Source organism: Benincasa hispida, chromosome 11 (genome assembly GCF_027475165.1).
Source record: "Benincasa hispida cultivar pf3 chromosome 11, pf3_genome.v1.1, whole genome shotgun sequence".
Lineage (NCBI taxonomy): Eukaryota > Viridiplantae > Streptophyta > Magnoliopsida > Cucurbitales > Cucurbitaceae > Benincasa > Benincasa hispida.
This window is the reverse complement of record NC_143488.1, coordinates 37,261,900-37,278,683: the sequence shown is the minus strand read 5'-3', so window position 1 is coordinate 37,278,683 and position 16,784 is coordinate 37,261,900. Positions and strand designations below refer to the sequence as shown.

The following is a 16,784-nucleotide window of genomic DNA, read 5'->3' as shown; positions in this document are numbered from 1 at the left end:
CTATATCATATTTAAGAGGGGAGAAAAAAGAAACTAATTATTGCTAAAGATAATGTGTCTGAGTGATAATTGATGGAGGTTTAGAAACTAAAGAAAAATAGATGCTCAAAAATCTTGGAAGCAATAATGGAATTTCATAGAATCAAAAGGCAATTTTGAGACGGTGCTTTCATCAATAAGTCTTAATCAAAGGCTTAGACCCTACAAGTTTTATGGTAAAAGCTAAAGTGAAATGTGTGACCCATGTGTTTTTGCCTTTAACCTTATGCAATTATTAGATTATGGAATATTTTAAACTCACTTGTATTCATATAGTAATCTTCTTCACTCAAATCAAAACAATATAATCAAAATTGAGTTTATTCAAATGAATTTAAAGTGACATCTTCTAGATCTAAAATCCTCCAATTCGTTTCCTTTTGCACTCCTTTCTTCTTCCTTGCTTTCAAATGTTTCCTTCCTCCTTCACATCTTCTTCCTTATCATCTGCAATGTTTGCTTGTATCTTCGTTAACATCTTGCGTTCGTCTTGTATCTTGTACCTCATCTTTACCATCTCTTCTCCATTTTGACGCTTGAGCAACTATTGTGATTTCATTTTCACCTCTTACCTTTTTGTTTTTATACTACATTCTATACGAAAAGCAAAATGTGAATAGGTAGGGAGAGAAAAATGGAGATGGATGGATTTTCTAATGAGGCCGTCCCAATCTAACTGCTTCTCAATAACCAACTGACGTGGATTTTAAAATTTGTATGCCCTCTAATAACCGTTGGATCTAAATTTAACGTACTCTCATAATCCAACAATGAAAGTTTGTAAGTCACATCTGACAGCCTCTCCAAATAATTTCTCAAGAAAGAAGAGTTAATGATAGAGAAATAATTAGAGGATTAAACAAGAATCTTTGACCTTTCATCTATCGTAAATAAATATCATTGCATGGTTCCATGTACATCCACAGTTAGCCTATTATGCTAACAAATCTACCACGAGCATGATATGTCTGCACTTTCTAGTAATAAATGAACGACCTACAAGAGAGCTTAGCTGGAATAAGAAAATAAAAAAGCAAACCCTTTAAATGATTTTGAAGAAGAATCCATCCTGGCTTTCATTTAGCACTGCTGAGCAAAATCAGAACGTACCTACCGAGATCGACGCAAACTCTACCGTCTTCGAAGAGGTCGCTGGAGAAAAGGAAATAGATAGAACATTAGAAACATCATATTGAGCAAATACTTGGACGTTGATAAAAAGAAGTGTGTTACCAGTAAGTAGGAAAAAAGTAGTTAACCAGTTGATCATTATTTTCGTATCACTTTACTTAAAAAGGAATGGTTAATACAAAGAATTACAAAAGAGGCACACACTCTTTGTCCGTGATCGTGTCCTTGTGGCTGCACATTGGTCATCCTATCTTGATCTGGAACCAACTCTGGATTTCCATGCTTGTAAATTGCTTGCAGTGCTCTAACAACGAATGGTCGAACTATATTCACTTCCATGGCAGATAGATCTTTAATCTAGGATTAAAAAAACAGAAGAACCTGAACACATCAGCGTATAAGCAAAAAGACAAACCATTGGGGAGGAGGAAGTAATAAAAGTTAAAATCATAAACGAACTATATTTACTTCCATGGCAGATAGATCTTTAATCGAACATTAAAAAACCAGAGAGAGGGGGGAGAGGAGTTCTACCTTCACTGCAGATGTGCGTGTATCAATTGACTCCAAACTGGTTTCAACTTTGTGAAACCTAACATCCCTGATATCTTCAATAAGAGACCTCACCTGTGAAAAGTAACTCAATCATATTACTCAAGAAAAGAATGTAACTATGTGCCAAAACTCAACATCAAAGCTCCTAACTCACCAAATACATGTCAGGAACGTCATCTCGTGCACTATCATCCACAACATTAAGTTAACATCAACTCTTTTAATGACCAAACAGAGAATTTATAATGTTCAAGCTTTCAGCACTTACTGGTCAAAAAGAAGCTTTGATATTTCCACGTAATGGAAGGGTAGTATCTGGAAAGATCCTTGAGACTCTCGTTCTGCCTCCAAAATTTGTGTCAACTTTTCTAGTCCAGAAAGCCAAAAACAATGAGATTGCAAACTATCTACCTTGACTGTAATGGCTCATAATATCTTTCTTCTCTTTCAATCTTTTTATTACCCCAGGTTTCTTCTAGTCCTTATCATCATTATAAATATATATATATATATATATATATATAAACAAAAAAAAAAAAAAAAAAGAACCTAGAGAGGAAAAATGCCTAAAATGCACTCATCGGAAGGAAGGAATCTAAAATATTTGGATTACAAACAATAAATTGTGAAAAATATTATAAAATAAGAATAAATATCAAGTTATTCTAATGTACTATTGAACAATCTATCCTACTCAAATACGTAAGCAAGTTCTCAATAAATCTAGTAGCAATATCTTTAAATTTGGACTAGGTTTACCAAACCATAATGAAAATTAATGTAATCGGATAAAATAAGGAATATTCAAGTTATTCTAATGTACTATTGAACAATCTATCCTACTCAAATACGTAAGCAAGTTCTCAATAAATCTAGTAGCAATATCTTTAAATTTGGACTAGGTTTACCAAACCATAATGAAAATTAATGTAATCGTAATGGAATTTCATTGATGGATCAATTATAAATTTGTAATGAGCTTAAATCGCAAATGTAATTGGATTGCTTCTGATCGCATTTATGTAGACTTTGAATTTTGTCACATTTACTATTACCGTTACCACTACCTCTGAGAGTCAAATGGTAAACAATAATAGTAGAAGTGTCAAAATTTATAATTTTTCTCTGAAACAGTAACAATAATGGTAACCGTAATCTTAACGGTAACAATACGATGTAATTTCAGACGCAATTAGATTGGGCATACGTCGCTCGTCAATCAATTTGCGTTTTCTTATTACAAATTTGGAAATGGGCTCCATGCGCCAGTATGGATGCATAACACAGGTAAACAACACCAAAGGTAATCCAATGGGGCCCACTTTTCACATTACCATTGATTTATTACCCTTTTCATTGGGATAAACGTGACCTTGATGCAACTGAATACGCATGAATGATGCAAGAAAGTAGTTTTGTGCTCACTTTTCCATCCAAGTCACCATGACCATTCGGCTTTGTCATGTCCGACCAAACTTGAACACTTTTTCCCTTATGAGACACCATAATATTATGACCTTTTGTTTAAAAAAAAGCCTCAAACAGTCAATTGACCCAAGAACTTAAGCTAATGGGTGAAGGCCAAATTTATCATCTAACACTCCCCCTACTTATAGATTGTAGAATACCCAACAAGTGGAATCAATATGAATTGGGGAGGAAATAACATTACAGGAATTTGAATATAAAACCCCTATACCACCTGCTCTGATACCATCTTAAATCACCAATTGACCTAAAAGTTTAAGCTAATGAGCGGAGACAAATTTAATATTATATCATCTAACAAAAAGATACTATACCTCTTGAGTACATCAAAGATAATGAAACTAGATAAGATTCTTACTCTAAACTTGTCGCCCATATCTCAAAATCATTCAAATATTTTTTAGATTATGAGCTGCAAAGAAAATCAATGAGCTGACATCAGCTGCACCTGTAAATTGTTTAGGTTTTTCCTTTGACCATGACCCTATAATACTCCTAGTTATGATTATCTTAGAATTATTAGTATGGTTATTAAAAGGGATATATTAGTACTTAGTTATAAGTTTGTTAGGTCTTTTGAGTTTGTTAGGTCTTTTGAGTTATAAATAGTAGGTGAGAATGAGGCTTGAGGTGTGGAGAATTTTGTGGGATTTTCTTTGAGAAATTTGGGAGAGACTAGCCCTCTCAAAAGACTAGGTTATCTTGTTACTTTTCTTATGAAATTACAGCATATTTCCATATTTGAGTGTTCTTGAGTTTTCTATGTGTTCTTGAGTGTTTCCTTGTTAGGTGATATCCTAACAAATTGGCATTAGAGTTCGTTCTTTCCCTGGGACGGTTGAAGAAAATGGTTCAAGACACAGGATTTTTGCTAACTGTAATGCATGACCTGGATCAATAAAATATTCACCTTCGATTGAATGGGATGACAGTTTCTCATTCTGAATCTGTAAAATCCCAATTGGATGTTATCAACATAATCAAGCTTGAGATCAAAGATATGACAGCTAAAACTAGTGAGTACTGACGGACTGGAAGAACTTCCCATGACGAGATCAAAAGCAAATCATCATTTGTGGAAGGATCTTCACAGACATTGAAAGACATTGACGAAGAAGGGGAAGGAAGTTTTTCAAAAGGCTCCGATGAAGATAAGTTGCCACAGAAAAAGGAAGATACGGGAGATGACAGTAAGGGAATCAAAGAAAACATGAACTTATTAGTAGAAAGAAATAGCAAGAGGGAACGAATTGGGCCAATTAGGAGAAGCAACTAGGTCTTGAAGATTTCAAAGCTCGAATTGGAGGACAAAATATGTAGACTGTTCCATAGTCAAAGGGAAGACAAGGATGACGTTAACAAAGAAAATGCCAATGGGAAATAGGGAAAATTAAGGGGCCATGAGAGCGTCACAAGAGATTCTCCAGCATCTGACAAGAAAAGCAAGATGCAAGAAGATGAAGAAGGATAATACCGGTTGGGTAGGGCTATGGACTTGTTGGATAGGGTCTTGTTAAGTCAGAATGCTAATGGCCTGTTTGTAAACTAATTGGATGTGCCGAGACCATTGCTAAGTCAGAAAATGTGGTAATATTTGAAGATGGATTTCCAACTGGGTGTTAGTTGGTTTTAAACCTAGAACCTGACCCACCATGGCAACATCATGCCCACATGGAGGAACTAGCCCTAGCCGTAATACATTGTGCTCTACACACATGTTGCCGATCGTCATCAATGTTGAAGCACTCGCTGCCAACCATTGACACTAGGTGTCACAGTCATGCTTGTCCAGTGCATGTTACCCATGGCCGCATGACCGCCTCCACCTCTTTTTACTATGCTTTCATCCTATGTATTTCCTTTTGCTAGGTAGTTAGGCTTATATGTACTTTTCTTATTGAATGACCGCTCGTCCATTTCCATATGCAAGGGTAGCGTATGTTTTTTTGTTCAGAATGCACTATATGGGGATAAGACTAATCATCACTTCCCCATACCCGGAGTAGTATGTTATAAAGTTGTTGTTGCTGCTTATTGCTTTCTAGCCTACTACAATCTTTCTCTTCTCTATTCTTACAATCAAACTATTTGTGAAAATCTTTTCTCCAAATCCGTTTTCTAAAACCGTTTTCTCTAAAGCGGGGGTGGAGGTTGCAAGAGGCACCTGGTGTGTCATCGACGTTCCATATTCGAATTGGCTGACTTGTTCGTGAGCGGGAATAAGTGTTGCACAATCGCTAAGTGAAGCTTCGGAAAGTGTGATTGTGACAGTTGGTATCAGAGCCAAGTCGGCTTGTAGAGTTGAGAAGCTGCGATCATGTCTGCTACGAAGTAGTTGGGCAAGTCCCATGTTGATCGGTTGGTCGAGATTGAGGAGAAAATACTCTATTTAATATTAGTCCCTGATCAGGTTCGGTTCCTAGAGACTCAGTTACAGGAATTCGTTGACAAGGTCGATGAAATTGATGCAGTGGCTGGCCGCTTAGACGGAATGCCTGTCAAGGAATTTTTGACAAAGGTTGAGACCCTAGAGGCAAAAACTACGATGGGTGGGCCTCTTGAGCATGGGGATGGTTCGTCGGCCTTTGTTGCCCCGATAGAAGAGCGTGTTAAAGAACTAGACAGCTCACAGAGAGCGATCATTCAGATGGTGACTGAAATGTCTGAGGACTTTTAAGCCACCATCGATGTCATCCGGGCAGAGATTGCAAACATTAGTGCAAGAATTAACCTCACCATGAGAGCGGTGGGATATCAAGCCCCAGTCGGGGGTGCAACCCAATTCAACAAGGTAAAAGTACCCGAGCCTAAGCCCTTTTATGGGGCTCGCAACGCAAAGGCGCTAGAAAATTTTATCTTTGACATGGAACGGTACTTCAGAGCTACGAACACGGCGACTAAAGAGTCGAAGATCACCCTAGCGACGATGCACCTAGCAAAAGATGCCAAGTTATGGTGGAGGTCCCATTTCATGGATGTCCAAGAGGGATGGTGTACCATCGACACGTGGGAGAGACTGAAACAAGAGTTGCGTTCTCAGTTCTTCCCCGAAAATGTTGAGATTTTGGCAAGACGCAAGCTACGAGAATTGAAACATACTGATACTATTAGGGACTACGTGAAACAATTTGCCAGATTGACATTGGACATAAGAGATATGTCTGAAAAAGACAGTTTTCTGTTTTATCGAAAGCCTGAAACCGTGGGCAAAAACAAAATTGTATGAGTAAAGAATACAGGATCTCTCAGCCACATACGCAGCGGCCGAACGGTTATTTGACTTGATTGATGAATCGCAAGAGATGAGGCAACACTCGAGATCCCCTAAATAGGGGGAGAAAGAGCAACGGTTCAAGCCCATCGAGAAACAGTGGGGGAGATAAAGACAACAATGGGGATAGTAGACCCCCTCAGCAGATGACTGAAAATACGTGGTAGGGGAAGAATCAGAAGCATTTTTATCGGCCCTTATCCTGTTATACATTCAAGGGACCACAAGGCGAGTGAATGTCCGGAACGAGCAGCCTTTAATGTTTTCCAAGCCTCATTAGCTTCGGACTGGAAAGGCAAAGCTGTTCAGGTAGAAGACGAGAATGTGCAAGCAGAGGAAGATAACCCTACGAGTTGGGGCCCTGAGATATTTAGTTGCCCTCCAAAAGGATGTAGAAGAAGAAAACGAATCCCACGGAGGCGGACTAATGTATGTGAATGCTTGGGTCAACCATAGATCGGCCAAAAGTACCATGGTCGATTCGGAGGCCCATAATTTTATGTCCAAAACAGAAGCCAGACGGCTGAATCTCCGTTGGGAAGGAGGCGCAAGTAAAATGAAAGCAGTGAACTCTGAGGCCTTGCCGATTACAGGAATGGTAAAAAGGACAGTCGTAAAATTGGAGGACTGGAGTGGCCTTGCCGATTTTGTGATTGTCAAGATGGATGGCTTTGATGTGGTGTTGGGAATGGAGTTCTCGCTTGAGCACAAGGTAATACCAATACCCCTCACCAAGTGTTTAGTGATCACCGAGTCTACGCCCACTGTTGTGCATGCTGAGATCAGACGACCGAAGGGGAGAAGGATGATCTCGGCCCTTCAGTTGGAGAAGGACTTTACCCACGAGTCATTCGAAACCACGAAAGAGAAGGCCCCCCAAGACATTCTGCATGACTTGGAACAGTGTCGTATTGTTGAGCCGGACAGTTTACACAAGTCCCTGACTCCAAAGAGGAGGGGAAGGAGAGGAAGGAAGCCTAGACACCGGGAGTTCCTACCAGGAGACTGGGTTCGAGTAAATTTGTGCCTGGGACGGTTTCGAAGTCGAGGGCAAAGAGAACATCACCTCGTGAGCAACTTTAGAGGACCAGTGGAAGTCATCAAAAGGGTTGGGAAAACCTCTTATCGGGTGCAGTTACCATCATGGATGGAAATTCATCTTGTCATCCACATAAGTAGACTGAAACCCTACCATCCCAACTATGTCGAGGAGAGATGTAGGGTGGTGACCCATCCGCAGACCACAACGAAGAGAATGGTAGGAGAAGAAGCCAACGAGAGACTTACGGGAAGGAGCGACAGAGTGGAAAGACCAGAACCAAGCTGGGAAGAGTTCCTGGAGAAGTGGAGAAGCCTCCAAGATAGAGAAGTTCATTGGGAGCGCATGGAAGGCCTCAAGGGCGGCTGCTCAATAATATACCGAGTTCGAGCAGAGTCAGTTGACGAGGACGTCAACCAATTGAGTGGGGGAGAATGTCATGGTCGTGCTTGTCCAGAGCGTGTTGCCCATGGCCACATGACCGCCCCCACCTCTTTTTACTATGCTTTCATCCTATGTATTTCCTTTTGCTAGGTAGTTAGGCTTATATGTACTTTTCTTAGTGAATGACCGCTCGCCCATTTCCATATGCAAGGGTAGCGTATGTGTCTTTGTTCAAAATGCACTATATGGGGATAAGACTAACCATCACTTTACCATACCCGGAGTAGTATGTTATAAAGTTATTGTTGTTGCTTATTACTTTCTAGCCTACTACAATCTCTCTTCTCTATTCTTACAATCAAACTGTTTTCTAAAACCGTTTTCTCTAAAGCAGGGGTGGAGGTTGTGAAAGGCACCCGGTGTGCCATCGACGTTTTGTATTCAAATTGGCTGACTTGTTCGTGAGTGGGAACAAGTCTCGCACAATTGCTAAGTGAAGCTTCGAAAATTGTCGAAGCACTTGCTGCCAACCATTGACGCTAGGCAAGCACACAGAGAAGGTTTGGAAGGTAAATTCACTAGAATCAAATTTCCAATGTGGACAATGATAAGTTTTTTGAGATAATCGAGCATAGCCCAAATTAATAGGTTAGAATTTTTCTTCTGAATCACTTGAGTTAGAATTCCAGCATTGTTTTTTGAAGTAAATTTGATTTTTTTGCCTATACTAACTACTGAGTTTTTTTTTGGACATCTTTGATTGGTAATAGTCCATTCTTGCAAAATCTTGAAAAATCTTAATCATAGGTAACCAAAATTCCTCTATACTTCCATATAATTCCTTATTTGAGTGTTCTTGAATTTTTTGAGAGTCCAAGAGTGTTTTTCTGTTAGGTGGTATCCTAACAGACTCCTTCCCATATATCCAAAAAACCTAAAATCAAAGGTAAAACCCCAACCCAACCCCTAAAACATTTCTGCTTTCGTTCACTGAATCAATATTACGGTTTGCAAGGTCGATAGAAAGATATCTATTGTGTAAAGCAAGGATTTTATTTCCATTCACATCGAAGAGGGAGCCTATGTTCAAATTTGAAACCATGGTCCTTGATAGGAGGATTGCTCAACACCACAAATTCCTACATGCTTGGAGTTAAAACATTAAGATCTCTCAGATATTAATCAGCAAAACCAACACAAATTCTACATCTAGAGATCTTACATCCTTCAAGTGGGTATGCAGACTAGTAATGGCATTAGATTAAGGTTTTTTTTATTTATTTACTTGTTATCATTATCATTATTATTATTCTTTTTTCCCGGGGAAAAAACAAATAACAAAAAAAATAATAATAATAAAACTCACCCACTGACATCCACTCTGGAGGCCTAATTGCACATTTCCCTCTTTTTTTCAGAGCAATCGCTAGCCACAATGGAACTTCAGTTGCTATTTGGGGATAGAATGGACCATAATCCCCCTATTGGAAATAACAAGGAAATTAAGAACACTCAGCATGTTAGCAGGAACAAAAGATAAAACACACAACAATGAAAAACTAAACCGGTTGCAATAGAGCAGATACCATATGTTCAACATGAACAGAAGACATACACAGATCAAATGCAGAGAATCCATTCTCATATTAGGAACAATCTCCACCATTTCATCTTCAGCTACAAACTCAACCTGGACAAGAATTTCCAAAACAATTTTGATCAATGTCATTTAGCGATGCTTTAATCATTTAGACAGAGTAAGAAGGAGATACCTCTTCGGCAGAAAATAGGTTCAGGTGAGGATCTGATTGACCAGCCATTTCTGTTAAAAGGAAATAACTATTCATATATAAGAGACCAGTTTCAGTCTTGATATATAACTATAGACATAAAGATCAAATTTTGCTTCTTACAAATTTTGGATTTTTGTCTTTTAAATGGAAACGACACTTTTGATTGATGTAATGAAAAGAGTTTAATGCTCAAAATACATAGAGACATTAAGTAATAAAGAACAATGATATGACGAATATTAAATCACAAAATCCTAGGATCAGTCGATGCACCCAATTATCTCAATTAGGTTGACACAATCATAGCACCCTCATCATATTCAATACGTTTCATCCAATCCAAAGGCTTATCATGAAAAACTCTCTAATTACGTTCAAACCAAATTTCTAAAATTAACGCTTTAACCGCATTCAAGCAAACAATCTGAGCTTTAGGTGAGAGGCTAGGGCAACCAAGACTTGCTACATGTTTTCTCTAGTTGATTTCCCAAAAACCCAAGATAAATTGAAGAAAGAAAAAAACTTCCACCAACATTTGCTCGAGTAAGAACACTCAAACAAAAGATGTTGAAGGTCTTCTCCATCTACTAGACACAAGGGAGATATGGAAGGAGATAAACATTGGTTCCGAAGCTTGTACTACAAAGTGTTTGAGCAGTTTAGTGTCCCAAAAAATAAAATCCATATCAACACTAATTCTTTTGGGGTTCTGCCTTTGTAAATTTCCTTGTCAAAAGGGGAAGATGCCCAAACCCAAGAATCTATTATTTTGGTTGACCCTTCTGCTGTCAATTTAATCGAATACCTACCAGATGACTCTAAAGCCCAGACCGAGAATCTATTATTTTGGTTGACCCTTCTGCTGTCAATTTGAGACAGAAGCTGGAATTCATTGAACTCATCATCTTTGAGCTGCCTTCTGAGTAATAAACTCCAAGAATTTGTATTGAAATCCCAGTGATCATATATACTACCTTTAGGAAGCTTGGCCACACGAAAATTTCTTGGAAAACTCTCTTGAAAAGAGGTATCTGACCACCAAGCGTCAGTCCAGAAATAAATCTTCCTGCCTTCTCCAAGTTTAAAATGTGCTAAGAAGCCAAACTTGTCCCAAAGCTTCGAGACGCCAATCCAAGGACTTCTCAAACTCAACCATGCTTATCGATCATATGCCAATTGTGAGAATCTGAACCATGAATGCTTTTAACCACCCTACACCAAAGCAAATCTTGCTCTTTGATGAATCTCCAATTCCATTTGAAAAGAAGCATTGTATTTCTGTCTTTTAAATTGCCCACTCCAATGCTACCATCCCGAACGGCCTTTTGGATTGGTATATTGGACCAAATTCATGGAAAATGAATTGGAGGTAAAAACTTTGCAATCTGATTCTCATTTCCAATCACCGAAAACTTAAAAGCGCCCCCCACCACACAAGAGAATAGAGAGCCAAAATTTTGAGCTTGATTCCCATACAATGGCAAAATTTTGAGGGTTTGGTTTTGGGTGTGTTTAATGGAAGACGCTAGAGACATGAGAATTTTTCAAGCCTAGGGTTTGTGGGTTTGTTGGACAAATTGGAGGGTCAGTTGGTTAGTTCCTTGAAAGGGGAGAGGGATGCCTTAAAAGGGGAGCTCGTGGACTTGCTCCAAAAAGAGACCATCAATTGGGGCCAAAAGGCTAAACTCAAATGGGCTAAGGAAGAGAATTGTAACACTGCTTATCTCCATAGAGTGGCGAGTGGGAGAAGGAATAAGAATACTATAGGCCTTTTGATTTTGGAGAACAAGGATTGTACTAAGGATGATAAAGAGGTTGAGGAAGAGGTCATTTCAACTTTTTCCACTCTTTACAAACCAGTTATCAAGGCTAAACCGTTTGTGAGTGGCATTGATTGGTGTCCCATTTTGTCTAGGGAAGACGACGATCTTGTGGCCCCATTCACATTGGAGGAAATTGGGAGGGTGGTTTTTGGTTGCGACAGGAATAAATCCCCTGGTCCAGATGGCTTCTCAATGGCTTTCTTCCAAGATAATTGGGATCTACTCAAAGGTGAGTTAGTCAGTGTCTTTAGAGAGTTCTTCGAGAGAGGCATTTTGAACCTTTTGATGGTGGAACTTTTTGTGTGCCTTATCCCCAAAAAGGAGAATGCCATAGGGGTTAAGGAGTTCAGACCCATTAGTCGTATAACGAGTACCTATAAGATTTTGGCTAAGGTTCATGCTAATCACCTAAAGAAAGTGGTCCCTTTGGAATTAAATTCCTAAATCTTCCCAAGGGCTATGTCTTTTTGGGATCCCATTTTTGAGAAGATTCGTAAAAAGTGAGCCTCTTGGAAGAAAAGTTTTTTCTCCAAGGCTGGTAGGTTAACTCTGTTAAAATCCTTATGTTCTTAATTTGAATGATTCTCCGATCTAATTAGACATTGTGCTTAGTGGCATTCTTGTTTATTACTTCTTATTCAAAGCTCCCGATGCTATTTGCAAAAACTTCGAGAAGTTCATGAGAGATCTTCTTTGGGAAGGAATGGATGAAGGTAAGGGGTCTCATTTGGTCAGTTGAGAGGTTGTGGGGCACCTTGTGAATCAAGGAGGGTTGGAGATTGGTAGCTTAAGGTTGCGTAACAAAGCCCTATTGGTTAAGTGGCCTTGACGTTTTGCCCTTGAGCCCAAATCCTTGGGGCACGTGATTGTTGTGAGTAAACATGGCTCCTCCCCCTTTAAGTGGGTGGCTAAGGGTGTTAAAGGCACATTCCCAAATCTGTGGAAAAATATCTTGCTTGAGCTTCCCTTTTTTTCTCCTTGTTTCAGGTGCTTTGTGGGGGATGATAAAGATACGTTCTTCTAGGAAGATATATGGGTGGGGGATAGCCCCCTCTGATCCGCTTTTCCTCTTCTCTATCTTTTGTCTTCCCATAAAAATTGTCCGATATATGATTTCGTTGTTTGGTCAAGAAGCTCTATGTCCTTTTCTTTTGGCTTTCGTCGTCGCTTAACCAATAGGGAGACGATGAAGGTTACTTCCCTTCTTTCCTTGTTGGATGAGTGTGTTTTTAGGAAGGGAGGAGGGATGTTCATGTTTGGGGCCCCAATCCTCCTAAGGGCTTCTCTTGTAAGTCTTTTTACAAGTTGCTTCTGAACCCCTCTCCTGGTAGTGAGTCTGTCTTCGATGTGGTTCGGAGGATAAAGATTCCAAAGAAAATTAAGTTTTTTACCTGGCAGGTTTTGTTAGGTCGTGTGAATACTTTGGATAAGCTTGCTAGGAAGTTACCCATGTTAATGGGTCCTTTATGTTGTATTCTCTATCAAAAGGTGGAGGAAGACTTGAATCACCTGTTTGGGGTCACCAGTTCACGAGGTCTGTGTGGACTTTTTTTTTTTAAAGGAGTTTGATATGCAGATGGCAGGTCAAAGGAGCATGCGAGCGATGATCCAGTTCCTCCTCAATCCACCTTTTAGAAAGAAATGTCGTTTTTTTGTGGTTTGTTAGAGTGTGTGCTTTATTGTGGGATATTTGGGGTGAGAGGAACTCGAGAGTGTTTTGGTCCTTAGTGAAGTTTTATGTCTCGCATTGGGTTCGATTTTGAAGCTTTTTTGTAACTATTCTATAAGTAACATCTCTCTTGGCTAGAAACCTTCCTGTAGAGGGTTTTCTCTTTTGTGGGCTTGTTTTTTGTATGCCCTTGTATTCTTTCATTTTTTCTCAATGAAAGTTGTTGGTAAAAAAAAAAAAAAAATTAAAAAAAAAAAAACCTCTTCCCAACGTTCTTCATTTTTCTAAACCTAAGCTTCCAAATTCTGCACCCAAACACAGGTTCTTGAACTCATGTTTTCGAACTCTCCACTTAAACCTATATGCTTAACATATTTGTACATAAATATCGCACCAACACTCTAGTACCCCTATATAATTAAATTCCTAAATCTTACCTCCTTCAAAAATTACCAACCATGCAATGAAAAATCATCCAATTCATCAGATACCCTACCTAGCCATTAAATTATCTAATAGAGCATTTCCCAGCTAGAAGAAAAATTATCCGATTTATCATTTCTTAGCTAGGAAGTGATATTATTAGAAATCAAATAACTACATTCTAATACTAAATTGTCTACTTGAAGAAGCTAGAGCGAATGGCAAATTTCTTATAGAGAAATGGATGGATACATGAGAAAATCACAAGTATACAAAAGGAAAAAGGTGGAGAGGAAGTAGAATGCGGCGATAAGCGTATAAATTCATAATTGTTACAATTATGAGGCCTTGTGGATTTCCAAAAGGGAAAAAGTAAACAATACAAATATGAAAAATTACCCAACAAAAGCTTCAACTATAGTTTAAGGAATTGATGGCGACAATGGCTGAGTAGTCGACGATGGCTGAGTGGGACGCCAAATGCGAGACAGTGTGAACCTAGAAGAGAGAGAATGATGTTGAGACTCAAAGCTCATTCGTAAATTGGAAACTCCATTTGGTCGGTCTACTTAAACCGATAACTGATACCAACCTGATCGGCTCGGACAATCTAATAGTTATAAAAATCCAACCAGTTGAGTTCCTTCACCCTTTAAGTATTCTATAGAAAATAATTATCTTTATTAAAAATAAATAATTGAAATTCGTTTAACAAGCTACCCTTAAACCCCTAAAACAAAATTAAAAAATTCTGTTAAAAAGTTTAAAAGCACAAATATCAAAACTTCAAATTCAAACGTCAAGACTCAAAATTTTAAAACATAAATTCCTGAAAACATGAGCGGAAGCATATGACTGGTCCCAGTGTCTCAATCACGGATCTCACCTGTCATTCATCAATGTACTCTTACCTTTACCCGAAAAAAGAAACATGAGAAAGAATGAGTATAAAATGCTTAGTATGTAACCCCACTACTGAAGTCAGGCTAAGCATTTATGTCCAATAAATGCAATTTGAATTGAAACTCTAAACTAGTGGGACCTAAAGATTTCTCTTACTTGACTCGGGTAAAACATTAAACACTCTGAGAATGCATCACTTTCAAACACCCCAGATCTTCTATATGAATGTGGGGATGTACACCTCTTTCGTACACATATTTATGTATACACCTCTTTCGTATACACATAACCTACTGAGTGCATACCTCTTTCGTACACCTTAGGCCTCTTTAGCTATGTCGGGATGTGCACCTCTTTCGTACCCATGGTTATGTACTTTCGTATATACATAACCCACTAAGCATGCACCTCTTTCGTACACCTCAGGCCTCTTTAGTTATGTTGGGATATGTACCTCTTTTGCACACGTGGTTATGTATACACCTCTTTCATACACCCCCCAGTTCCCTCTAGGTATGTATCATTTTCACACATACTAGCTCTAATACATCTCTTTCATGCACTAGTGTCCTTGAACAAGCACCACTTTCACACAGTCAAATAGAGTGGAAAGGAAAAGAGATCACATCCAAATTCATATTACATGTAACATTCACCTATTCATGAGTCCCATAAAATCTTATAAATAATGTCATGCAAATCAGTCTAGACAAGCACGCGTAATCTTGTAATAATGAATCGACCATAGTGCATCTCTTTCAGACATTAGACTCCTTGAAAACATTTACATAATGGATCATTCATAATTTCACGGTAAATCACATGGCATACATTCATAGTTTTATTAATCACAAGAAGTCATGTACATCAACATATATCCAATTTTTGTCTGACGCTAAGGCATTCCAGTAGCCTCCGAATTTAGGCCCATGCTCAATCATCCTCTTAATGTATCTCATAAAATTCTAAGTTATGCTCATACATATAACATACTTCAAACATATTTATCACATGCTCATAAGTCATATATGTCCCAGAACCAATAAAATTATTCCTAATCCTATCGCCCGACACAAAGATGATTCTAGTAGTAAAATTACTTACCTCAAAATTAAATCTAAATATATCGTTCCCCAAGCAAGCAATTGATGATAAAGTAAAGAGTGTGAACTAGAACCTACAACACAAAAACCTAAATTTAATTTATCCTTTAGAACCGAATTCCATCCACCAATTTTATGCAATTAATCTTCAAATAAGTTACCCAAAGTAAACTTGATCATCGGTCACTTCCAAACTTTGACTCCAAAATCTCCGTAAAATACACCAAAACCAACCTCCAAAATTATCATAAAACAAATAATTTGAACTCATACCCAATGGGTAACCAAAGTAAATTCAAGAAATCACCGAAACCTTACCCAAAATCAAGGATTCCGGCGAAATCAAAACAAAATCTGACGAGAAGGAGCCGAAGACGTCCGAGTGCGGTGAGTGGTCTGGGCTGAAGAGATCCGGCGGCGTCCGCTTGTTGGAGAAGAGTGGCGCGGACGAAACTGACAGAAGGCGACTGGCTCGGCAACGACGCGGCGAACGGAGAAGGGAGATCGGCGCGCGGCTCGGCAGACCTGTGGCGTGCGACACGACCGGCCGGCGACCGAAACCTTCAGGCGTGGCGGCGCGACGTCGTCTAGAGCTTACGTGAACGGCTGCGGCGGCTGATTCGATGGCGAGACGAAAGCTGGCGGCTTCAGATCTGGCAGACGTGGGCGGCGGTGTTAGGGCAGACGCGTGAAGAAAAAAACTCAAGCGTGCTTGCGCGTGAGGGAGAGATTTTTGTTTATTTTTATTTATTTTTTTTTGTCCTTTTTACTCTAACACATATATAAGACCTTTAATATTAATATTATTGTTTTCAAAATTTATTAGAGAAATATTGTTGTTTTAAAACTTATTAGAGAAATATTATTGTTTTGGGAGTTCGGGGCTAGAAGTCGAAGGTTGAGGATTCGACTAATGTAGAGGTCGAACGTTGAAAACTCGATAAACAAACAAAAACTTGGAAACAATACGTAAATTAGGGTTGTCGAGGGTTGAAGTTTCGACAAACAAAGAAACACTTTAGGGTTTTCGAGGGTTGAAGTTTTGACACACATGGAAATCTCGCTAATTTTGTGATGATGATCTTGCTCTAGAAGGGAATCTCGCTAATTTTGTATAGTTCTTGACATACATAAGTCGAAACTTCAACCCTCGACAAGGAAGA

General features: G+C 38.8%; 1 protein-coding gene across 13 annotated transcripts; it reads right to left on the bottom strand.

The window, feature by feature from the left end:
- Positions 1–894: 894 nt before the first annotated feature.
- On the bottom strand, positions 895–16,370 carry PSF2. 13 transcript variants are annotated; one of them, XM_090307229.1, is made up of 12 exons: positions 15,940–16,335; positions 14,208–14,276; positions 14,015–14,113; positions 9,680–9,729; positions 9,523–9,597; positions 9,274–9,388; positions 1,994–2,093; positions 1,880–1,910; positions 1,705–1,797; positions 1,375–1,527; positions 1,150–1,191; positions 895–1,035 (listed from the first exon to the last, which is right to left on the bottom strand). In XM_090307229.1, exons 4-11 carry the CDS (start codon positions 9,725–9,727, stop codon positions 1,171–1,173), a joined length of 636 nt encoding a protein of 211 aa, XP_090163355.1. In that variant the 5' UTR covers positions 9,728–9,729; positions 14,015–14,113; positions 14,208–14,276; positions 15,940–16,335; the 3' UTR covers positions 895–1,035; positions 1,150–1,170. The 13 variants fall into 13 exon arrangements, with proteins under 13 accessions (XP_090163355.1, XP_090163354.1, XP_090163352.1 ...); XM_090307228.1 differs by lacking the exon at positions 14,208–14,276 and having other exon boundaries at positions 15,940–16,370; XM_090307226.1 differs by having other exon boundaries at positions 895–1,191.
- Between the last annotated feature and the right edge of the window lie 414 nt (positions 16,371–16,784).